Here is a 26,001-nt window from a genome sequence, read left to right on the forward strand (position 1 = left end):
AACTATTTTGAGCGCCCTCACCCTTCCTTATCTCGTTTAATGCCAGTTTTACTTGACCTTGTTTTTCCCATTGTTGTCTCTTTAGTTGACAGTGAAGCAGTTCAAAGAACACATAGCTCCATCAGTGGAGATCCCAGTCGACAAGCAGAGGCTCATCTACCAGGGTAAAGTGCTCCAAGATGACAGAACGCTGACAATGTACAGTAAGTAGGTCAACCCCGTGTTTATGAACCACACACTGACGTCATTTTTCATCCTTTATTTGTGCACAATCATTCCTCCACAGCGAATCACTTTTTCATTAAAATGTCAAAATGTTCAAACAAGTCCGTTCAGTTATTTTCACACTGTTTCCATTGGTACATCTGCGGTATAGCTCGGTTGGTAGAGTGGCCGTGCTAGCAACTTGAGGGTTCCAGGTTCGATCCCCGCTTCCGCCATCCTAGTCACTGCTGTTGTGTCCTTGGGCAAGACACTTTAGCCAACGGCTCCCAGTGCCACCCACACTGGTTTAAATGTAACTTAGGTATTCGGTTTCACTATGTAAAGCGCTTTGAGTCACTAAAGAAAAAGCGCTATATAAATATAATTCACTTCACTTCACTTATAAACTGTCAGCTTTTAAATTCCTGGGAAATCTGGTGGGAAATCATTTCAAACTTGTTGAAGTACTACGTCTTTTTAATCGTATTTCTCTGTGCTATACAATGGTACCTCGGAGTAACTTGTGTTAGTTTGCAAAGACATACAGAGTCAAACAGTGATAATGTCATAGAGGGGCAACATAAGCTTGTTTTGTGGTAAAGACACGTGACTCATGCAGTGTATTATTAACATGACAAGACTTGAGTCACCAAACACAGGATTTTTTAGTTTGGTCACTAAAGTCCGTGGAATGACATGCAGGTAAACGGAAAAGTTTGTGCCGTGCAATGTGTGGCCGTTCGATAACTAAGTATATTAAATTTTTGTTGAAAACCAAACCGTGTAAAAAGTAGGGCGTACGAAAACAAACTTGTAGGTACTACTTCATCAGTACAGTAAAAATGGAATACAGGAGGTCCTTGGTCATATAGGAGGTCCGATATGATGGCATTGGAACGTAGTAATAAGAAACTGAAATATGTGATGTACCATATTGTAACTGTATGCATGTTCTAAATAAACCAATACCATTACAATTGTACAGTACTCAAAACTTCACTTAAATTACCGTACTACATGATGTCTAAATGAACACATGCGTCCGGCACGCTATACACAGAACACATGCATCACATGATAAATTATCTTATACAAAGATTAAACACAAATAAATGAAATAGCAATAGAAAAAACGTCTTACTTTTATCCATGTGGTTGTCTTGCACAATGGAAGGTACATTGCAAGAGACAGGCTTATTGGGAGAAGGAAGTCTCAATAATGAGACCACTACACTGCTTAGTTTGTTACCATACTTATTTAAGTATGAGGAGCAGATATTTTCACATGTTCAAAGATACCATCTCTATTCTTTATGATGCGACACTCCAATGTCTTAGATCAAGCATGCGGCCAATTTAGTTGGCATTTCTCCACTGTCTGACAACTTTAAAGGGATGCACGATATTTTTTTTTCAAGTCGATACCTATAACTTATTTATTATATAGGATACAATAGGATATACTTCCACATTGGAGAAATGTTGTGGTTGCAGTGAAGATTCATAAAGTCTACAAAAATAAGTGAAGGGACATAAAAGACATTAAAAAAAATCACATAGCTGATGCAACCAGCTACCACTTCAGCAGCGCAATTCCCAATACAGCCACCAAAGGAAAACACAATGGAAAACCAAAAAATTTGCGATTAATGATACATATTGCGTACATACAATGGCACCATGCATAGACAAACAACAAAACAAAGCCAAACAAGAACACTATCTCAGCACCCACATATACCGCGATGACCTCTGCTGCTCCACGCCATCGTCAGCACGGCCAGAAACAGGAACAGGATTTGACAATTGTACCTGTATATTTGTCCTGAGAAAAGCCAGTATTTTTAACGATGTAAAGAGCTGGTGGTCCAGCCCCATCACTTCCATGATGAAATCATAGATCGCTGTTGCCCTCGGGTCATCCCTGGGAAACTTTTTGCACTTTTCAAACGCAGCGGCGATAGAAAAAATGTTTTCTTTTCCGGCTGGCTTTGGTACAGCTTCTATAATGGTCTGTATTCATATAGCGCTTTTACTATACCTGGAATGATACCCAAAGCGCTTTACATTATACATCACATTCACCCATTCACACACACACATTCACCCACTATAGCAGGAGGCGTCTTCAAAACACTGTCATAGCGATGCTGTTCTTTCAGGTGGCTGGTAAGGTTTGATGCACGATGTTTCCATCCTCTCGTAATTTTTGCAGCACATTGGGAGCAAATAGCACGCAAGGCAAGTTTATTTGTACACAAGGCAATTTCTAAGTGGTTTTACAGAAAAATGACAAGAAACCCAAAATAAAAAAAATCATTAAATATAATCGTAATAACGACAATCATAATTCAAATTAAAAATCAATTAATGTAGATAGAATACTGTTATTTGTCATATGGACAAATGAAAACATTTTCAGCTTGCAAAATGTATGAAAACAGTGAAGAAGTCCACACGATCAACGCTATGTTTGTTTACAGTGCACTCAGGGGAAGTTTACCACGGCACGTAGGCGAATAGTAGCTACAGCACTGTATGGGTAATCTTGCCTCATTGGAGCGTTTATTGGCCGGTGGCGAGTGGGCAGTTTAGGGCGGAGTCTTCTCTCTTGGTCACTTTATTGGGTCTGTTCCTGTCTCCCAGCAGACCATGGCAAAGAACACTGCAGAGGCCACCACGATGTATATGGGTGTTAAGATGGTGTTTTTGTTTAATTATTAATCTATGCATGGTGCAATCGTATGTGCGCAATTTGTATTATTTGAAGATTTCTTTTTCTTTTTATTGTGTTTTACTTCTGTTGCTGTATTTAAAAATGGCGCAGCTGAAGTGCCAGCTGGTTACAGAAGCTCTGTGCCTTTTTATATCCATATATAGCCATATTTTATAAATGTTCTTTAATGGTTCCCTCTTGTTTTCATGTGTTTTTACGTTTTGGTTTAAACACTTGTGTACTTTTTTAATCTGCACATAATTTCCCAATTGTGGGATAAAATAAAGTCTATCCTATTCCATCCTAAAGTGACATCCTTACTCAGTGGAGTAACATGTGACTTAGCAACCACAACCATGAAACATTGTGACACAAGAAACATTGTTGAATGAGAACTGCCTGTATTAGAAAACAACCTTAACTTTTCAATGCTCTGATTTAAAGCTCTAAGCACCAGGCATTGTTTTATTCAAATTGTTGACACACATCGGAAATGGTACATAATAATCTCTATAAATATTAGCTGCATTTACAAATGTACTATTTTCTCTCTCAGATGTGGATGGAAAGGTTATTCATCTGGTGGAACGAGCGCCACCCGAAAGCCCCATCTCTGGCTTAGGGGGTGCGGGCGTATCCAATGGCGTGGCAGAGACCAGCAGCAGCCATGTTTCCACTTCCTCCCAGGGCGAACCGCATGACCGTAACAACTACGTAATGCTCGGGACGTTTAACCTGCCTTTCAATGTCACGGAACCGCAGCAGATACAGGTGCGCTTGGCATTACAAAACTGCATTTCAACATCAAACTTTTATTAATTATACCGGCAATGTTTAGGTAACATTTAACTATGTTTAACTGACATACAAGTAAAGAGATAAGTTGTATATCAAAATAAAATAAAATAAAATTACAAACTACTTACCTTTTGAATACGTTTGCCGTTTATTGTTCATACTGTACTAAGCAGCAGACATTTCTGGTGTTGCAGTAAAACTACATTTCTGATTCTATGGTGATTAGTACATTTTCCTCTTTGCCATCATTAGCACTCTTTTATTGTAACTGGGGTGTTTTTCATAGCCACCCGATGACTCCTGCATTTTGTTTTTCAGATGTCTGTACAGCAAATGCTGGCTGGAGTCAGTGAGCCAGGAAGGACCACCAGGGTCAGCACTCAAGCAGCGGTAAAGGCTTAAAATGATCACTACTAATTTTTTTAAAATACTGTACTGAATCACTGGTACTGTAAAACTGAAGGTCATTTGTGGGTACAGAACGTGCAGAGTCACTTGGGCCAGGCAGTGCAGAGTGAGGCTCGGATGAGGCTCCAGCTCGCTCAGATCTTGCTGCGGAACGCTGACACTCTGATCCACAGACTGGAGGTACTTTCTTCCTCTTGAACGAGCTTGTTGGGTTTTTTTTAGCTCGGGGGTCCTTCACTATTACTCTAATTTTAAAAACGGACATGTCTTGTTTTGGACGTGTGTTTTTGGTCTATTTCTTGTCAGAGTTACACATTTCAGAAAAAAATGATATATTTATTGTGTGCAAAATTTTCCAGTGTGTTTACACTAGTATAAGTTTCTCTATACAAAAGGAGCAATCTTTATTTTATATTTAGGAATTTGCAACAAAGATGTCGCAAGTTGAACTGAACTCAGGGGCCGGTATGGCGTCATTCCCGGCCAGATTCCTACCTAATTACCTTGTAGCAGTTTGCTAAAACACAGGTTTATTTTTTGGAAAATATGTTCTTAACAGATGAATGCGTAGTGAACTGATAATGACGAGAGAACATTATTGTTGCTTGCGTCATGGGTTTTTATTATAGCTGTAGACTAACCAGTTTTACTTGTTAATAGTAGGACAAGTCATTTTTATTTGACAGTTAGTCATGATTTTTTCATTGACTACTTTGTTGGGAAAATGTTAAAAATAGAATTAGCACTTTTTCTAGAACGTACAGTAGTTTGCAGTATTTGTTATTTTTATTAGCGAAATAAGTCCATAGGCTTACAGTAAAAGTAAAGGGTTCTTTCATTACACAAACTGTGATTTGACATTCGTTCAAGGGAAGAGCTGCTGCATGAATTAGTATCAGTTAATATCATATTGGGACAGTGCAGGACAGTATCTACATATCCAATATAGGTAAGAAAGCCAATATGAAGCATCTCTAATTTTAATGTATGTTTAATGTTACGCATAATAATTAAAAATTAATGACTGTGAATTTGTTTGGATTTTGATGGGTGTTACTGTTTTTGCATTGAAGGGGGTGTCCAGTGGCAGCAGTTTCCAGACAGAGTCAGAAGTACAAACCTCCTCTTCATCCTTGTCTGTATCGCCCTCCTCTGCCGTAGTTGCTCAAGCAGTACAGCCAACGGATGCCAACATTCCTCCTCCTGCTGCGGCCTCATCTTCCACCTCCACACAGACTGAACAAGCACACAACACACAACCTAATAAGTAAGTCACTCCATAAGTGTTAATCAAAGGGGTGCCCATGAGGTTGATCGCGAGCTACAGGTCGATCGCAAGCCAGGCATTAAAAAAATAGACCTAAAAATTAGCGATCATCAGTCTTCACTATAACGTCACTTTTGTCACTTCATTGACATTCATGGCACCCGATAATCTTGAGATGATGCTAGCTGCTGCTAGCTCAATATGAAGAAAAAAAACGACCTGGGTTTTGTCAACTTTCTCTGATTCCTCGAAAAAAGCTATCAGTAGCATAAAACAGTGATTAAAACAAAAATGTAAGCTATACAAATACTTCATCATGCTGTAATTGTCTACATCCTACTGTCCGTTAATATACAATACAAACTTTGTCATGCTGTACAGTAATCGTCTACATGCTTACTATCTGTTTAATATACAATGTGATAGGGCTGGACAATTTATAAAATTTTAATGTCCATTTCGATTACGAAAAATACGATTAATAGGCCGCACAAAGTGCATGCAAATTCCGGAGCGTGTCAGTGAAACAAATGAGGAGCGAATGACTGACAAAAGAGCACGTCTAATAGACGTTTGGGATGTCACCATGGTTGCTACTTTTTATATGATGGAGTGCTAGTATGCCTAATCAATATTCACTAAACTCAACAAAAAAGTAAGGCATCATTTCCGTGTTCAATGTAGGGCTGCAGCAACTAATCGATTAAAATCGATTATTAAAATAGTTGCCGATTAATTTAGTCATCGATTCGTTGGATCTATGCTATGCGCATGCGCAGAGGTTTTTTTTTTTTTTTTTTTTTTTTTTTTAAATTAAAAAAAAACATTTTTAAAAAATTTTTTTTAAATGAACCTTTATTTATAAACTGCAACATGTACAAACAGCTGAGAAACAATAATCAAAATAAGTATGGTGCCAAGTATGCTGTTTTTTTTCAATAAAATACTGGATAGGATAGAAATGTATAGTACAAGAGGTTAGTTCTAAAATATAAATGAATTGTGCATTTTGTGATAAAAGCATGACATTTGGTACACTTATAGCCAAAGGCATTCTCAAAAGATTTGGATATGGAGCCATCATGAATTTTCAACATGGCGCCCATGGCAGCCATTTTTGAAAATGTCCGCCAGCAACAACTGTTTCCTTACGAATGGTGGATTTAATATGATATTTCAGACTTATTCACCATTCATACTACTTGGTAAATGTCTTTTGGATAGTGGAACATTTTCATTGAAAATTCAATATGGCCGCCAACTGGTTAGATATGGATGATCTCTATGTGTAATTATACATTTATCTTGATGCAGAATTTTAATTGGGAACTTTGGAATTTCTAAGAATCTTCTTTCTATCTCAAAATACTCATGTTAAGCAAGGGAAACCTAGGGTCTATCACAGGGAAGACTAGTCACACTCGCCTTCACAGGCACAAAGGGCTGTGCACTGTAAGTGGGATTTTTTGCACTTACACTGCCCAACACAACCCTTCTTGCATTTGCAGGAGACAAGTTCATAACTTGACTGGCCTGCATCTGGTAGGCATGTCCAGAAGTGTTCATAGTCCCCCTCGGGTGACTTTGACCAGCCCCATTCACACGGTGAAGGTAGTTCTGGCGTTGACACCAGGACTGTACCCCACACGTGCCCTCCTTGGTATACAGCTCTCTTAACATGCTCTTCTGGGGCAGCCTTGGTAGGGGGGATTGTTTGCACATTGTGCCTGTTTGCAAATAACTTCCTCCTTGCCGTATTGATTTCTGTACATGTGCTGGTTCGGTCATACACTAAGATAACAAACCTCTCAATTGTGGCCATTACCTCCTGTGGTATGTCATCTGGGGCTGAAAACACTTTCAACAAGGCATGTGTAAGTTCTGGAAGCACAGACCATACAGCCCATGCAGTCTTTTTCCCATGGCCAACAAAGCTTGACACAGTGTCACAACCCGTCAATGCATGGAACACTGGTAGTGCACATGCTTTCTCGGGCCCGAGCCCTGCTGCAATTTCATGGGCTGCCAAATATCGAAAATTCTTACCAGTACCGAAAGCCAACCAAAGCTCATCCTCTGGTTGTAGAGTCTGAGCCACTGACACAGCCAGCACCACAACATCAGTATCAACTGTTTGAATCATAATTTTGTGGTGGCCGTTTCTTGCTGCATGGGCTATGTGCAATAACATGCGACTATCCTCTTCTTCATGCGTGCAAGGAGCAATTGATGTCCTATCTGGGAGAGGTGGCTTGCTAAGGACTTCCATGTCACTTGTGATGACAAGCTGTTTATCCTCCTGCACAAACCATCTGAGCAGAGCCTCAGAGAGAAAGGCAAACAACTCAGTCTTATTGCTGTCAACTCTAAGAAAGTTTTGCCAGTTCCTGGGAATGGCTGCATCACCTACCACACGTCTCTGAATTCCAGTGCCACGCTTTGCTCTCGTAGCAGCTTTCAGAGAGTCAGACAAGAAGCGGTCCCACACCAGATCAAGCCTGGACACAGTTTCAAACTTTCTGGTCCGATATGGAATGAAGATCACATGGGCATAGTCATTGAAGGTTTTTACTGAACTTGGTTTCAGCAGCTGGATGATGGCTGCCCCATCTACAATGGTGCAGGTAACCTTTAGACTGTCAGAGTATTCATTGTGAACTTGTTCCAGGCATGGAAGCAGATCACTCTTCACTCCCAGTCGGAGACCTCTCCCATCAGAAAGCGCTGGTGGACATGGTTGGTTCTCGTGTCGAAAGAACTCCTCTAGGTTTCCATCTCGGGTCTGGCAAGCAATGAATAACCTTGAAAAGAGCTCCATGTCCTGTTTGAGAGAGACCATTTTCTGTTTCGGTTTTGATACTCTCCTCACGGTTGAAGTACCAAACACCAGAAGCTTATTTCTTGGTATGGTGTTGTCCACTGTCTTTGTTCTCTCAACAAGGCATTCTTTGGTGAAAGCTTCAAATTGGTGCTCTCCTATCTGCTTCACCTTTCTGACTACCTCAGCAGCTGAAGGTCCAGCAAGTTCCTTTGAGTGGAGAACAATCAGGTCCTTGCTTTCCTCTTCAAATGCATTTCCAAAGTGTTCCATTGCACTGACCAAATATTGTACATCTTTGATGAATGAGACCTAGGCACTTGTTGTTTGGTCATGGTAACGTGTGTTATCTGATTTCTTGGAATCAATCTCAAACTCCTGTATAGATCGTGCAACTTCTGGTCCTGCTACCATCCATCGCAATAGTGCAGATGGGTTGTCAGTAAGGCCCACAGCACCACCATCTCCTTTAATGCAAGCATTCATCTGCTCATGGGCCTGGTCAATGGCCATAGAGGAGAACACATTTTTGGTCTTCTGGACAGTGAATTTGCCTGCCTTGAATGCCTGAGCTACGTTAGGGTGTGTCCTTGGTAGTTCAGCCATGTCTCTGATGTGAACTGGAATCCATCTTGCATAATGGGTGTGATCCATTGCATGAAACCACTTGGCTAGTTCTGTTAATGCATCAAGGTACATGGTGAAAGATGCCTCTCGCAAGGATCGCACAAATTTTTCATTGGGTAACATTTCAATTACAATAAAATAGATGATAGTGTTCTTGAAATTATAGATTTAATTCCAGAAATATGGCTGCCATCTTGTTGTAGGTGACCAGTGGTCACCAAGTGTGACTATTGTGGTCACCATTTCTGAGTTAGAAGGAAGCTTCTGGCCAATTGTAAAGTTCCAAATTTGAATTCTGCACAAAGAAAAGGAAATAAAAAATAATACTGGTTTGACACCGAGATCACCCATATCACACAGTCATAAAAGTGATGGCTGCAATCTTGAAGATGTCAGCCATCTTGAATATTTAATGACACATTTAGATTATCCAAAAGACATTTACCAAGTACTATGTATGGTAAATGAGTCTGAAACATCATATTATATCCATCATTCATAAGCGAACAGTTGTTACTGACAGCCATTTTGAAAGATGGCTGCCATGGGCGCCATTTTGAAAATTCATGGTGGCTCCATATCCAAATCTTTTGAGAATGCCTTTGGCTATTAGTGTGCCAAATTTCATGCTTTTATCACAAAATGCAGGATTGTTTTGGTTACCAGCTGCACTATGATGGGACCAATGTTCCCTCTAATTTTTCATGTGTGTGAGCAAACGCACAAACTCCCTGAGCATTCAGTGGAGCACATGTGAGCAACATCAGACGTGCACACTGTGGCCACACCAGCGTCACACCTGTCCCAAACCTGACATCATAACAATTTAAATGTTTTATTAAAATAATTTTCTGATATAAGTGATTTTGCCCTCTTACAATGACAATAACAAAAAAACATGTTTTTCATGACCTATGTGCTAGTATTGTATGTCTGGCTGTGGGTCCTGCCATTAAAAGCAATGTTACCCCTTTCAGAGATTACATTTAGTTCCTGTAACGTTCTGTCTGTAAAATAGATCTTTTTATTAGCATTTATGAAATCTAGTGACAAAATTTCAAGAATAATATTGTTAGATTAACATTCTTAATAAATGGCAGTAAAATAAGCACACATCCGATTGAGGAGTCAGTGTTACAACCTGGCATTTACACATTGTGTGGCGTTGGGGTTGTCCGACTTTTTGTGTGGCCATAAACGCAACACTGGCTAAGTGCCATGAGTGCGTGAGTTGATGCAGGTGAGCGAGCGAGCGGCTTCTGTTGAAACGACGGATGACAAAGTTGGTTTAAGCCTGGTTTGTATGGCAGAAAATTACAAGTTTTTATAGATAAAAGTTTTTTTTACTCATGTTTTTGGTGTGGTTACAAACCGTTTTGCTCAATAAAGTGATTGATGGAATTCCTGTCCGTAAAGTGTCTCGACAGACAATAATTGAACTGTGTTGACAAAGATTGTTTTATTCATTGGGGCCACTCTTGTTGTCACCTGTCACTCACAGAGTTGCATTGCAAAATCATACAGAATAAACTGTAATGTGTTTATTTAAAGTTCAGATGGGATTTTGGATTTCCTGCGCGGCATTAATTTGCTGTGCGCAGAGGACGCGTGAGCGGTGCGCAATTGCGCAGGCGCGCACCTTAGAGGGAACGTTGGATGGGACACCAATTTGTACAGACTGAAAAACATGAACAATCATATTACAGTATCTGTAAAGTATTATCCCACATTTCATGTTTTGTTTGTACACAGCCGAGCTAGCCAGACAGTGTATGTGCTGTAGTTGTACTAACACCCATGGCGCGCTGCGTGTATCATGACCGATTTTAAAGTGAATCACTCGATGTTGTTCGTCTGGTACAGCTGGGCGGGGACATTTCCTGTTGATTTTGGGTAGGCAATCCATTTATGTTGAAATAGCTTGTCTCCAAGTTATATATTTGTAGCGTCAAAATTGCTTTGATCACCCTTTCCCGGCTTCCGTCAGCTCCAACGTCTCATTCTTCATTCGTGCTGGCTTCTGGTTTAGCTTCAAAAGATAAGGTTGTTAATCCTCGTTTGGCCAAAAATAGTCGTCTTCGTTGTCTGTTACCAAGTCTGCCATGATTAGAAAATACACTCGTGTTTGATTCCGGAAGTAGGAACAAACATTTGTTGCCAGAAGTCAGATTTGCGCTGCTATGGAAACATAAATCAATGCGCGGAATAAATAAGTCCCAGAAATTATTTAAAAAATCAAAATACGGTAAATATTGTACATATTACATATTTTAATCAACGTGTCTGTTACTACATTATATATAGACTTGCACTGTGTATATAAAATGTTGCTGGAGGGTTTTGAAGTTGTTTTAGAGTGCTCTGGAGGCAACAACGGTGACTCCCATCAGCCGCATCTTTCAAGCGTTTTTTATCATCTTTAAAACTGTAATTAAAAAAAAAGACCTGTGTTCTTGTCTTTCATAAAGATTGTGAACGATAGGCCAAATTCCAAAAAAGTGCAGCTCCCCTTTAAGGGTCTTTATTGGCAGAATAGAACAAGTTCCATAGGCTTTATTGTGAGCAGACATTTGGTGGCATGTATTTACTCTTTTGAATGCATAAAAAAAAGAAAAACATATATGTTCTTGTCTTACATAAGGATTGTAAATGATAGGCAAAATTCCCCAAAAAGTGCAGTTCCCCTTTAAAATTTGAATAAAAAATTCAACTGAATTCACATGACAGCTTGTCTGCCTGCATTTCTGACAACTTGTCTGTCTGTATATTGTCGCATGAAACAAAACAAATGTTTTAGAATGTAGAGTGCACATTTGAAACGTTAACGTTTTTGTTCTGTCTTAAGTCATCCAAGTCCAGCTGAGTTGCTGGAGATTCTCTCAGAGGTCAAGAGGGTGGAAGAAAGGTTACGTCCATTCATCCAGAGGACCCACTCCATCCTTGGGGCAGCATCCTCGGCAGACTACAACAACAACGTAAGGAGTAAAGAGAGACTTTGTGATCTTAATAACAAAAATGCATCATCTCTGCTTCTTGCCCACCTAAAAATGTACAAATAAAATATACTAATAACTATGTACAGTACAGGCCAAAAGTTTGGACACACCTTCTCATTCAATGTGTTTTCTTTATTTTCATGACTATTTACATTGTAGATTGTCACTGAAGGCATTAAAAACTATGATTGAACACATGTGGAGTTATGTACTTAACAAAAAAAGGTGAAATAACTGAAAACATATTTTATATTCTAGTTTCTTCAAAATAGCCATCCTTTGCACTGATTACTGTTTTGCGCATTTTTGGCATTCTCGATGAACTTCAAGAGGTAGTCACTTGAAAGGGTTTTCACTTCACAGGTGTCATAGTTTTGATGCCTTCAGTGACAATCGACAATGTAAATAGTCATGAAAATAAAGAAAACGCATTGAAATGAGAAGGTGTGTCCAAACTTTTTCCAGACTGTCTTGTAAAATCAACTGGTCATCCATTTTGTAGGCATTGAGCTGTAATTTTTAGTGTCACTGCATGTTTTTTCAGTTTTAAACATTCTTTAGACATTTTTTGAAGATTAGGCATATCTAAGCTTCAAATAAGTTCTAAATAATATTTATATATCCATGAAAGGAGAGTTTGTGATGTCCAGTCTTTTCGGTTTTCACAAACCGATAATTTATTGTGGGAATATGGACTAATCTAATAACAGCAGCCCGAAAGCATGATGCTGCCACTACTGTTTTGACAGTTTCTACAATGTTCTTAGATTTGAATCGCACATTGTTCACAAATCGCGCATTTGATGAGCAAGAATGTACTCTCATATGCATGGTTTGGGTTTTGCCTTGGTGGATTTATGGTGTCCGTCTATTGATTGCCATTATGAAAGGTGGAGGTTATCGTTAATAAGCGGTGATAAGCAATCACATGACATTCATTCTATGGCTCATCTACGCTGCACACATGTATATACATGTGACGTGACACATCCAAATAACTTACTGTCTTGTACAATTGCTTGGAGTGATGATCAAATAAGTGCTGTCAAAGAACACGACCAGATGTAGCCAATCATGATCACAAACGAGAACTCAATAGGACTTTGCTTTGTCAAGTTAAGACATACTGTAAACTTTGGAACATCTTATTGTAAGATTTATTGGACTGTCTGTATATATTTGAGCCTTTGTGTACAACTTGGCCCCAACAGCATATATTTTGTGTGCCCAATTCATTCCAAACGCGAAATGAGACATATAATATGTTTTATAAAGACAAATTGTGATTTTTAAGATTTTGAGATACAGCCTAGAATGTGGAGGAGTAATGTTTTGACCATGTTTTTTTGTTTTTTTTCAACAAATGTCAGTTAGTACCAAAGCTGCTCAGTGACCAAAACATTTCATAAATGTCATCTGTAATTTTTGCCAGATGCAGGAACGAGAAACGAATCAGCGTGTGCTCAATATGGCAGGGGATGCGGTACGTCTTCTTGGCAATACCTTGATTGTCCTTGGTGACCTACGTTGCAACCTGGCAACACCGCCTCCTCGCCAGCTCTATGTAGCCCGGCCCATGGCCCAGTATACCCAACCTGTCTTGGTCCAGTCCAGTCTGCCACACATTCCCATTTCAGTGAGTATGCAGAATATTTAAAGGGATCATATTATGTTTTTTTTCTACATTTAATAGACTTCCTTGTGGTCTACATAACATGTAATGGTGGTTCTTTGGTCATAATTTTGCATAGATTATGTTTTACAGACCGTCTTCAAGCCGATTTCTGACCATTTTATTTCCGTGCCTCCACTTCGACTGTGTCTTCTGCCCACCAGCCCTGTTATAGTTTTTAGCACTTCCATATCGAGTCTACGTTCTATGTTCAAACTATACGCTACTTTGTATTAGAGATGGCAAAAGCGGAGGATGCATGTGCATGTACAAGCTAGTCTGCCCCACCACAAGAGGATAGAGACAAAGAAGGATCTTATTGACTACAACGTCGAGATACAATGGCGGATTCATGCAAAACTCTTACCATATATTGAGATATCTGCTGGCATTACACTTGGGAAAAACGACACAAATTGGGCAAATTCCAAAAGGCTTGTTTGGAGGAAGTATGATGGAAAGCAATATTGTTTTTGTAAATATCCCCGCCATGTCTCCATTATTATGATTAAAAAAAATTGTTAAAAGTTGCTATTTACTTTAAGACAGACAATGTATTGGGTTGATAATTCTTCATTCGTCTAAGAAATGCTCAAACACTTAAAGGAATTAAATGGTGTCCATGTGTTCATTGACAGCAGTTAACATAACAGCATTGATGTGAAATATTGATGAACGATCTGCCCACTAATTGTAACGTGCTCACATGTGTGCAGGTGTGTGTGTTTGCATGCATCTAGACAGAGTCCAAGGATGATACAAAACGCAGAGGAGAACTGTAAAAACACAACCTTGTAGATAAACAACATAATAATAACATAATAGATAAATACTAGAAAAACACTCAAAGAGCGCAATAGAAAAACAATTCTGAATCCAAACGATGATCCAGATCACCCCCAAAATCTAATGACTTCTCCCATTTCAGACATTTCCTGAAAATGTTATCAAAATCTGTTTATATCTTTTGAGCTATGTTGCTAACTAACAAACAAACCCCAGCGAATGCATAACCTCCTGGCAGATGTAATGAGACTATCAAAATGGGACCTATGGTGACTTTAATTGATATTTAAAACACTTCCTTGTGGTCCTGATAATGTATTGGATATGCTTTGGTGTAAATGTTGCATGAATTTTGGTCCTCAGTCACATTTATGACCTACCGTACTCTCTGTGGATGTCTGTAAGATGTTCGTTTGTAGAGGCTTTCCCAGATTGCAAATAAAACCACGCCCCACCCTCCTAAAAAATATGAAAAGTTATCTTTTGAAAATGTTCACTGTTAAATATACATCTTGAAGACCAATGTCACCACAATTTTTTTTCCAGACACAGTCGAAAATAAACTTCATCAACGTTTTATAGATTCACTCCGTCACACTAGTGTTCACCTGCCCACTCTCTCATTGATACGGACTCCATAATAATAAGAATGTTTTTTTTATTGTGTGCAGGCCAAAAAGATGAAAAAAATACTCTATCCAACGTTTTCTCGTGTTTCCTCAAACCAAGTCGTAATGTTTTTTTACGTCAGTTTATCGGCTAATCCAATTTACGTCAGTTTATCGGCTAATCCAATTTCGTACTGGTCAATCTTGACAAAACAGTAACGTGTTAAATGTCGTTAAGACAAATAAACAAGTATTTACTTGAGACATCAAAGCAAGTGGGGAGGACATTAGACAAAATGAATTCCACACAAGCTACAGAAAGCAGCCATTACAGTCTCAGGGCCTGAGGCTGAGAGCTCTGCAGGTTGCATACTAGAAATGCTTACATTAGTAGATCCATCAATCAGTCACTGATTCCCCAGTGTTAAAAAAGGTACTGAAACACTGCGGGCAGAGGCATTCAACACTGCATGCTAACTCACGTCTAAATGCATGAACCATGTGGTTTGATGCTTTGACATTTCTTTAAGACGAGTATACAACCATTGTGAGAAAATGTATGTCAAAAAAGCTGAAATTCATCAAAGGTCCCCAATAAGGTGGGGAGTGAGGTGTTGTGTGTTTCAGCTCGAGTATTTAGGTTTTGAAATGTAAAATGTATTTTACTGGCTGGTTTACATGATGGTCTCATATTGGATTTTTTTTTTTAAATGTCCTCAGCTCAACATAGGCACCACAGCAACTACGCAATCAAATGAAGTACTCGCATCCGAAGGTCAACGTCAGCCACCTCATACCAACGATCTTTTAGATCAGCAGACTTTTGGTCGGGCTCGGCCTCTTCACTCCAGTGGGACAATTCATTCAGTTCAAGGACAAGAAGGGCCCCGAGTAATCAGAATCACCCACCAGACCTTGGAGCCTGCAGTCATGATGCAGATGAACATTGATGGTATGAAATGGTACATAAACCGGCTTTTAATCCAGGGACTATGTGAGTAGAACAGTTTGTGACTGGATAAACCTTCATGCTCTTCTTATCATAAACATACATTAGTGTCATATGAGTACTTAAAGCAGGCTAAGTGGTCTAATTTAGTACTATCTGAAGAATCATAGACATCCCAAGTTCAAAACCCCTAAACCCTAAAAATCTAAATCCCTAATTGTCTGTATGATTAATAAATTCTGTTTTTTTTGACAGGTGATCCTGGTTCAGTCCAGCCAGGTAAATGATGCGCTGTGGTAGGGTAGTTTCTTGCTATGTTCTCAGTCTCAGGCCACCATACGCTTTGCTGTTTTAATAATTTGTGCCACACAGCTTTTGTTTTTATTCCTGGTGGTGTAACGGTACACACTTCTGCCTTTCATGGCAGAGGGTATCAATTTGATTCCTGGCCAGGGTTGCATTAGAAACAGCATCCGGCGTAAAAACTAAGCTAAAACCATTAATTTAATTGACTTGGTGTCACTGAAAAAAAGAGGTAACCATAAAATTGTTAAAGAAAAAAACAGATGGTGCCTAAGTCTGATCTGTCCTGTAGTTTTATGGAAAACAACTTTCTGAATAAGGAGCAAATAATATTCTGCCCACTTCCCAGGTTTACCCCCAGACTTCACGCGAGCTATTGTTCAGCAAATCTCCCGTCAAGCAGCCGCCATTGCCGCAACAGCTTCAACAGACCACCCAGTGAACCTGGCAGCATCCAGTGCTGGTACCACTGACCGCAATGAAAGAATGCCTTCTACACATCCCCCACATCCTACTCAGGCCAGGGTTGTCTTCACCAGACCATCATTCCCTCAGCCTATTGGAACCACAGCAGCCACTTTCAACCTGAGGGCCACAGTGCCCACAACCGGCCAACAGGCAAGACAGGTTAATTTAAAAGTCGGAATCTGTTTCATGCTGACATTGTGACATACCTTTTCAGTAAGCACCCACAGAGTACAGTAAATCCCCACTATTGATTAGGGTTAGATTTTTTTTCAACACACACCTTGTCCCGCCCGCCCCCAACCAACATGCTATTTCGATGAGGTTGTTCTCCTCCAATTACGAATTAACATTTGCAATAAAAATTACTATTTTATTTATTTATTTATGTATTTATTGACAGACAATTCCATATGACATCGTTTCTTTTGTTAATATCAGAGTTGGTTCTGCAAAAGGGTAATCCCTAGAAGCTTATAGTTTATGGATAGGGACCCACAGTTAAAATATACATCATCATATAATATACAAAATTCAGACTGTTAGAAATTATTAATTAGATTCCGCTCCAATAAACATCTGTACGGTTAATCACAAATGAAGTTAACAAGCTAAATGCATAGAAGGATAACACACTTTAAAGCTCTTAATATGCACACACACACTTTTTAAATGCATTTTAAATGATAAAATGTACAGGTGCTGACCACTAATAATGAAAGATGGATCTGTTGACAAATTTGTAGGGTTGAATCACAAATAATCTTTTGCAACACCTCAGCATGTTAGTTTCACTTCTCTATTACTAAGATAAATAAGGAAGGGAGGAACACTTACATCAGGGTTAACAGTGATGTAGGATATTCGAATATAGAAATGTTGACACATTCTAAGGGAATAATGTGAACATACTAAAGCCACATACAAACAATTCAACTACGTGTTTATCAGTACCTCTTTTTACTCCTGAACAGGACCAAGTTCTGACTTCTTCCCTCACCCAAATGATCAGCAGTCTGGTGGGGCAGCTTCTGAGGCCTGGGCACACAGGTAAATGTATCTACTCTTGCAAAAGCTGCAGCCTTTTTATTTTAGTAACATAACAGTTGGTGGATATGGACCAAAAGACCATAACATTTCTAAGACTAAATTCAAGTAATTCATAAGCAAATTACTTATTTTCAAGTCATATTAGTGGATTGTGGGCAGCACTGTGCAACAGTGTGTGTGCCTCACAATAAGAAGGTCTTCGGTTCCTCTGGGTCTTTCTGTTTGGAGTTTTTGTGTTCTCCCCGTTACTACGGGTACCCTGACTTCCTCCCATATCCAAATACATGCACCCGAGGAGAGGTTGATTGGCAACAATAAATTTAGCTCTAGTGTGTGAAAGTGAGTGTGAATGTTGTCTATCTATATTGGCTCTACGATGAGGTGGCGGGTGTACCCCGCCTTATGCCTGTATACAACTGGGATAGGCTCCAGCCACCAACATGAATGGATTAGTGGATTGTTTCAAGTGTCTTGATTTTTTTGATGTATGGTAGAAAAACCGCAAACACTTTTTTTTCCATGTAACTTGCTAAGGTGATACCACGTCCAGCTCTCAATCATCCTTCTCTTCATCTGAGTCCTCCTCATCTCCTGTTAATACCTCTGCCGACACACCTGCACACAACACCACCTTGGGATCTGTGGGTCAGCCAGCAGGAAATGCTTTAGAGGGAACCCTGGTCCATCTCCTAGGCTCTCTGCCAGCGGGAGTTGCAGGGACAGGAAGTTCTGGCTCTGGAGCAGCAGCCTCCATCACTGTGACTCTACCTGGAGTGCCTGGTTTCATTCACAGCATGTCAGACATCACTTCAGTAAGTGCGCAACATAGCAAACATGGTCAAGTGACTTATCTGTTCTTTGTCTTCTGATTAATTTGTCATTTATTTAATTTCACAAATCATAATGAGACACAACTGCATATGTTCAGAGATAACCATAATCAAACGTTGTGCTACCATACTCAACTGAAACGTTCAGACTAGGGGTTACCCGATAAAACTTTTTCACTTTCAATACGATACCATTATCGCGGCATTGAGTATTACCCAATAATAATATTTATCTGATGCGATATCAGCACAAATCATATTTATGCTTTTTATTATTTTGTAATGTGGACTGTTTAAAAAAGGCTTAAGTGAAATCCGCCCTCTTAACGGTTTCTCGTATGTAATGACATAATTATGTACGTACGTAACACATGCACGCGCATTAGCTTCAGGTGTTCTTAGCTAATAATAACAATTTGGATAGTTAGTATTGGCTGTCATTGAATGCATATTCTCTCAACATGACTGCAAAATGTTTGTTGCTTCTCATAGGTACATAGGTCATGATACATTTTTGCGTTGGAATTTTGTGACCTGAATTTTTTTGTATCAAATTATACTGACAATTAAATAAATTACACACAAATTTAGTGTTTAAAAAATCAATGCTAAAAGATTCCGTGTCGAAAAATTTGCTGATTCAAAAAGCAAGACTCACTTCCGGTAAATTAAGATTGAAGCAATCGATCCTGTCTCAGAAGCAGCAAATGAGGTGTCAAGTTTAAAATCACGTGACACAGGTCTTGCAAAACAGCATAAAAAAGACAGTTAACTGGACTACCTGGGGATTATACAACATAATTAACATTTCAATGGGCCCACTAGATATTTTCAAACTATAGAAATGATGCCAATGGTTAGAATCTGCACTTTTGAGTGACATACGGTTTGCTACGGTGACCATAGGAAGCGCTGCTTCATGCAGGAGAGGCAAGGGACAGAGTGTGCGGGGTAACAACGGGCCTAAGACCTCGCAAACGCGAGTGTCAGACAGAGGCAGATTTCTACAACAAAGTTCTGCAGAAGAATGATAATATATCAAATAAGTGGATATTTTTACACGTTTGTCTTTATTTTTTTGCCCAGTTTGTTGCATCTTTGTTGCTCTTGCTCGATTATAAAAGATGTCCATCAATGAGGTGGTGTGGGAAGTAGAGGAGCAATGTTCATACATTTTGAATATTCAGTGTTTTATTGTTCATAATTAGTATTGTAAATCCCACATTCTGTAATTTTATGTACATTCTGAGCTTCTTCAGTAAAAAAAAAAATAAACAAACCATTCTAAAAAACTGAATCAATTTGAGTTTTTTACAGAATTATATGACAGTCAGAATGTACATAAAAATATAGAATGTGGGATTTACGATTTTATCTAAAAACTATAAAACACTGAATATTGAGAATATATGAATGTTGTTCCTCTACTGCAGACCACCTCCTTGATCGAAAATCTTTTATAATCGAGCAAGAACAACAAAGATGCAACAAATATGGATCAATGCCAAGGGTAAATAAATATCCACATATTCGTAAAAATATCATCACCGTAGAAATCTGCCTCCCTCTGATACTCGCTATCAGGCTTTTTGCTGTGTAAACAAGCTCCGCTCACTCTGGTGCACGGTCTGCATGATGCAGAGCTTCCTAAGACACTCAAAAGTGCCGATTCTATTCAATGGAATAATTTCTATAGTGTGAAAATATCCAGCGGGTCGCATTGAAATGTTAACAATGTTGTATTATGACAAGGTAGCCCAGTTAACTGCCTTTTTAATGCTGTTTTGCAAGATCTGTGTCACATGACTCAAATCTTGACACCTCATTGGCTGCTTCTGAGACAGGATTGATTGCTTCAGTCTTAATTAACCAGAAGTGAGTCTTGCTTTTTGAAGCAGCAAATTTTTCAGTACTGAATTTTTAAACACTAAATTTTATACACTGAATTTTGAAACACACACATTTTGCTAACAATTTTTTTTCAATGAAATTGTAGGCACAGTTTAATGTACAAAAAAAAGAAAAAACAGTTCAATCAATCAATCAATCAATGTTTATTTATATAGCCCTAAATCACAAGTGTCTCAAAGGGCTGTACAAGCCACGACGACATCCTCGGTTCAGAGCCCACAAAAGGGCAAGGAAAAACTCACAACCAAGTGGGATGTCAATGTGAATGACTATGAGAAACCTTGGAGAGGACCGCAGATGTGGGTGACTCCCCACCCCTCTAGGGGAGACCGGATGCAATGGACATCGAGTGGGTCTAGCATAATATTGTGAAAGTCCAGTCCATAGTGGGGCCAGCAGGAGACCATCCCGAGTGGAGACGAGTCAGCAGCACAGAGATGTCCCCAACCGATGCACAGGCGAGCGGTCTACCCCAGGTCCCGACTCTGGACAGCCAGCACTTCATCCATGGCCACCGGACCTGTGCCCCCCCTAACCCCTTCACAATATTGGAACGCAAAAAATTCTGTTACATAAATTCAGTGTCAAAAAAGCTTTGGTGATAAAGACACAAATGAACCTCCATAGCTCTTGTATGTGTTCACGTGCTACCTGCGCGCGTACATGTTGACGAGACTGGGTGAGTGACCGCCGTAAGCACCAATCATTTTATTCGGGCCGGTAAATCTTTTTATTAGATAAACTTTGTAATTGTGAAAAATAGACAATTGTCAAACAAATGTGTTCTGTTAAACCACAAATGGTAACATAAGCTAACGGTGGTTGTTATATTTTTTTGCTTTGAAAAATGCAAACAGCAACTTTAAAGGGAGCTGCACTTTTTTAAAATTTTGCTTATCATTCACAATCCTTATGAGAGACAAGAACACGTCTTTTTTTTTTGCATTGTAACTCGTAAATAAAAGTCAGCTTACAATAAAGCTAATGGGAGCCATGACGTCATTGCGTCTATTGCGTCCATAAAACCCACAAAAAAAATCAGAAAAGCGCAAGCAATACTCCATTTACATTTTGTGACCTGAATATTAACCAGGTATTAGCAATATTGTTATTATTAGCGCTAACATTAAGGACCTACTTTTAGTGGCGCATTGATCACAGATAGGTAACTAGCTTATGCTCTTATAAAAAGTTAAAAAGAACCACTGATAGTCACACACACACTAGTTGTGGTAAAATTAACCTCTGCATTTCACCCATCCCCTTGGAGGTGAGGTGAGGGGAGCAGTGAGCAGCAGCGGTGGCCGCGCTCGGGAATCATTTTGGTGATTTAACCCCCAATTCCAACCCTTGATGCTGAGTGCCAAGCAGGGAGGTAATGGGTCCCATTTTTATAGTCTTTGGTATGACTCAGCTGGGGTTTGAATCACGACCTACCGATCTCAAGGTGGACACTCTAACCGAGTAGTTCTTAACCTTGTTGGAGGTACCGAACCCCACCAGTTTCATATGCGCATTCACCGAACCCTTCTTTAGTGAAAAAAAATAATAATAATTTTTTTCAAATTCAAGACAAAGTTATATGTTTTTGGTACACTTTAGTATGGCGAACATATTCTAAGTAACAAAGACTTAATTTAGAGTTATTTGGACACTAGGGGAACATATTCTAAGTAATAAAGACTTAATTTAGAGTTATTTGGTTAGGGTTAGGGTCAGGGTTAGAGGGTTAGGGTTATAATAAGGCCATGCCGAATAAGGCATTAATAAGTACTTGATAATGACTAGTTAAGAGCCAATATGTTTCTAATTTGCATGTTAATAAGCAACTAATTAATGGTGAATATGTTCCCCATACTAAAGTGTCACCATGTTTTTTTTGCTGGTGCATAAAATGAACCATGCATGAACATCACCTTGTTCAAACAACAAAACCAACACAGTGCATAAACTCACAACAAATTACACACCTGCAAATCAGTCAGCTGGTGCCGTATCCATAATACGCCGATAGGGAGAAGTTTGTATTTACATGATGAGTCGGGTGTGTTTTGCCCTCCGCCGAACCCCTGAGGCCGACTCACCGAAACCCTAGGGTTCGATCGAACCCAGGTTAAGAACCACTGCTCTAACCACAAGGCCACTATTGACATCATCAGCCAGTGAGCTGGTGAAAGTTAGTTCTATATTATAAACCATGCCTCTCACTTGGATAGTAGAAGGTTGTGGACATAAACCAAGAAGTTGGTAAACTTTGGCATCCAACGTAGACAAGCCGGAATGACAAATGACCTTAGAATGACAAGCCGAAAGACTATATGACACATATGGTAGAGCGGCTGTGCCAGCTCGTTGAGGGTTCCAGGTTCGATTCCAGCTTCCGCCATCTTAGTCACTGCTTTTGTGTCCTTGGGCAAGACACTTCACCCTTGCTCCTGGTGGGTCGTGGTTATCGCCTTGCATGGCAGATTCCGCCATCAGTGTGTGAATGTGTGTGTAATTAGATGAATGTGACATATATACTGTATATATATATATATATATATATATATATATATATATATATATATATATGTATATATATATATATATATATATATATATATATATATATATATATATATATATATATATATACATACAGTGGGGCAAAAAAGTATTTAGTCAGCCACCCATTGACAATCAATGGGTGGCTGACTAAATACTTTTTTGCCCCACTGTATATATATATATATATAAGCACTTTGTGTATTATTCCATGTAGAGTAAAGTAGACAAGGAAGTCTATACAGGGAATTCCATCCATTTAGTCTTAGCACTCTCCTTTGCACTCACTCACTTAGTTCCAATAAATGGAAAAACTAAATTATGTCAATCTCTAGGTTGAATATCATACTAACAAGTAAGACCAGATGTTTTAGTCTGTTCACTGTGACTTTAACTTTGCCAAATAGAGGTTGGAGGCTTGTTACCCAAATTTCCTTGCATCCTTAAGCATAATTAGTCGAGAGACAGCTTGTCTACTGATAAATGTAAACTAAGGCACTCGTACCCGAAAATACCTCTGTACTTCTTTACCTCAATCCATTACAAATTTTTCATCATGTTATTTTCTCTTTGATTTTTTACATGTCTCTCTGTCACAATAAACCTATAAAGATTATGGACTGTTCAAATCGTTGGAAGGTGGTAAACATCAGCAACAGAAGTATTTTACCTCATTGTATAATACAAAAACTAAAAACCATTGTTTGAAATGTATATTCAATGTGCATGATAATTCCACATTTGTGTGGTTTTAGTATGCTTCTACTCTACCGCAAACTACATCCAATCATTACAAAACACTGTTATACATTTGTAACAGCAGAATTTCTAGTATCTCTTGTATTTATTCCCATTTTATGGTGCACTGTATACTGCATACTGTGGTTATATTGTATGTTGTTGGCATGTTTTTTTGTTTTGTTTCTGCAGTCACCTCCGAGCCGTCCTGTTGAACCGAATGTTCCTCAGTCCCAAAGTCCCTCCCTGCCTCAGCCAGGCAGTGGCATTGGTGGAGACTCTTTGAGCCCTGATTTATTCACTGGAATTGCACAAGGAGTGCTGTCCACCTTTATGAACTCTCTTGGCGCAGAGCGAGGTGATGAAGAAAGTATTGCCCAATTTTTTCAGAGGCTGTCTCAGACCACCAACCTGTTTACCATTGGATCTGGAGTTGCTGGCGGTAAGCCTCAAAACAAAAAAGAATGACTGTCAACACTAAACAGACTTCTAAAAAAGTTGTCACGCCAACAGGTTTCTTTTGCGACCTGTTGTCTCTGTTGTGTCAAAATTTTGCAATGGTGGACATAGTGCTGTTGCTTAATGGGACTGCTCAGCCTATTACCCGAATTCAGCCCCAGTTGACTGACTTCTTCACTGAGCACTACCTGCAGGGCCAAGAACCCACTGACCCTAACATAGCTGTAAGTACTGAGTAGTTGTCTGCACTTTAGGTAAAACAATCTCTTGAATTGCATGTGTGGAAGTGTGAATAATTTTATTTAATCATTGATGTTTGTACAGAGAGCAGCTGAGAACCTCATCAGCGGTCTGGAGGAGCATATAAGGGAGAGTTTTGTAAGGACATCTCGTTTTAACCACAGTCTGTGCTGTGTGTGCTTATAATACAATTCATGGTAACTGACAACTGGCATTCTTCTCTAGGACACAGTGAGGGTCCGTGATGGAGTGGACATTGTTCAAACCAACCTTGTGTTCCTCAGACAGCAGTTAGTACAGATGGCTTCACATGTTCTGTGCTGCAATGGTATGTTATTTTTGTCAGTTTAGCTGTTTAAATTGTTTTGGTGCATTCTCCTCTTCATTCGTGTCAACAGGTGCGGCAGAAAGGGCCCAGCAGAAGATATATGCCAACATTCTTCGATGTCAAAATGCATTATTAATTATTTATAACTAAATATAATTTTAATCATTTATTTAGCACTCCCTGAATTTTGTTATATAGTTGGGCAGATAGATAAACAGTCCTTTTAATTTAAAAATGAAAAAAACTTCCAAGTTACGGTCGTTTTGGTTGCCTTCAAATGAGATTACTGTAAAAACTAAGCACATGAAATAATGTAACAAGCATGTTAAATCAACATACAACCTACCTGGTATGAACTGAAGTAAGCACTGAAACCGTACAGTAAAAAGTTTGCACTTATGCCGTTAGCTTGATGATAACATACAATGCACAATCCTAGTGACAGGCTGACAAAAAAATTAGCATCACAATCATAGTTGATTCTGATTTTAAGGGAACAAATTTGACATAAAACAGCATATGCATAACTACTGGCTGGCTGGCATACTCCTCCAAACTCTGTGGAAGTTTTTAAAGTCAGGCGGCTGACTTTGTACTGTGGAACCTCGATGTACGAACCTGGTTCTTGAACAGGGTTCATAAATCAAAAGGTTCATATGGTGAAGCAGAGTTCCCTATAAGAAACAATGTAAACATGAATAATGTGTTCCAGCCTCAACAAAAGTCACTATTTAGTTAAGGTTTACTTTGATCACAATCTAAAGTGCAATACAGTACTGTATATCAAACAAACATAACAAGGTGTTGATAGATCAACTTTCTATTTAATAACAAGCTGAACTGTGCTGTATGCTCTGCCCTGGCATCACACGCACACACGCAGAAGCCACTATGGTACTCTCACAAACAATCAAAATCACAAAAGTCCTTAACTTGAACAACCATATTGCTACAATAATAAACATTAAAGAAAGTAAAATCCAACCACAAGGAGCTGAGGAAAAAAGAACAGACAGGTATTCCCTGTTTTTTTTTTCACGCTGGTCTCTTGGCGTTTTGGGACTTATATTAAGTTAGCAAAATGGACAAAACTTCTAAAGGTGAAAAATCACACAATAGGCACTCATACTTAATGAAGCGCTAAGACTTGACTAGGAAGTCTCCTGTGCAGAAGGTGAGTGGAGGGCCCCGACTTTGCGACAATGATGCACCCTCGATGTAAAAGTTTGAAAATCGAAAAGTTGGCAAATAGAGGGGTTCATAAATCGAGCCTCCACTTTA

At 39.2% G+C, this 26,001-nt stretch overlaps 2 protein-coding genes across 7 annotated transcripts in view; one reads left to right on the forward strand and one right to left on the reverse strand.

Annotated features, from left to right (window-relative positions):
- The window catches only part of si:ch211-152p11.4 (regulator of G-protein signaling 1), a 43,141-nt gene extending 41,671 nt beyond the window's left edge, over positions 1 to 1,470 (reverse strand). The window contains exon 1 of the mRNA XM_062056741.1: positions 1,346 to 1,470. The gene's annotated coding sequence lies outside the window, so the exon portion shown is untranslated. The remainder of the gene's footprint in view (positions 1 to 1,345) is intronic.
- LOC133656009 (large proline-rich protein BAG6-like) overlaps positions 1 to 26,001 on the forward strand; it is a 55,900-nt gene that overhangs the window by 8,956 nt on the left and 20,943 nt on the right. For 4 of the 6 annotated variants that reach the window (XM_062056736.1, XM_062056737.1, XM_062056734.1 and 1 more), the window contains exons 3-18: positions 86 to 203; positions 3,477 to 3,691; positions 4,037 to 4,108; positions 4,199 to 4,306; positions 5,200 to 5,393; positions 11,684 to 11,813; positions 13,267 to 13,470; positions 15,621 to 15,852; positions 16,105 to 16,128; positions 16,502 to 16,779; positions 17,592 to 17,667; positions 18,202 to 18,479; positions 23,886 to 24,135; positions 24,207 to 24,376; positions 24,477 to 24,530; positions 24,618 to 24,720. In XM_062056736.1, coding sequence (XP_061912720.1) covers positions 86 to 203; positions 3,477 to 3,691; positions 4,037 to 4,108; positions 4,199 to 4,306; positions 5,200 to 5,393; positions 11,684 to 11,813; positions 13,267 to 13,470; positions 15,621 to 15,852; positions 16,105 to 16,128; positions 16,502 to 16,779; positions 17,592 to 17,667; positions 18,202 to 18,479; positions 23,886 to 24,135; positions 24,207 to 24,376; positions 24,477 to 24,530; positions 24,618 to 24,720 — 2,506 coding nt within the window. The remainder of the gene's footprint in view (positions 1 to 85; positions 204 to 3,476; positions 3,692 to 4,036; positions 4,109 to 4,198; positions 4,307 to 5,199; positions 5,394 to 11,683; positions 11,814 to 13,266; positions 13,471 to 15,620; positions 15,853 to 16,104; positions 16,129 to 16,501; positions 16,780 to 17,591; positions 17,668 to 18,201; positions 18,480 to 23,885; positions 24,136 to 24,206; positions 24,377 to 24,476; positions 24,531 to 24,617; positions 24,721 to 26,001) is intronic. The other 2 variants (XM_062056738.1, XM_062056739.1) reach the window with 2 other exon arrangements.

The sequence above is a fragment of the Entelurus aequoreus genome, linkage group LG08, assembly GCF_033978785.1.
Source record: "Entelurus aequoreus isolate RoL-2023_Sb linkage group LG08, RoL_Eaeq_v1.1, whole genome shotgun sequence".
NCBI classification, from domain to species: domain Eukaryota; kingdom Metazoa; phylum Chordata; class Actinopteri; order Syngnathiformes; family Syngnathidae; genus Entelurus; species Entelurus aequoreus.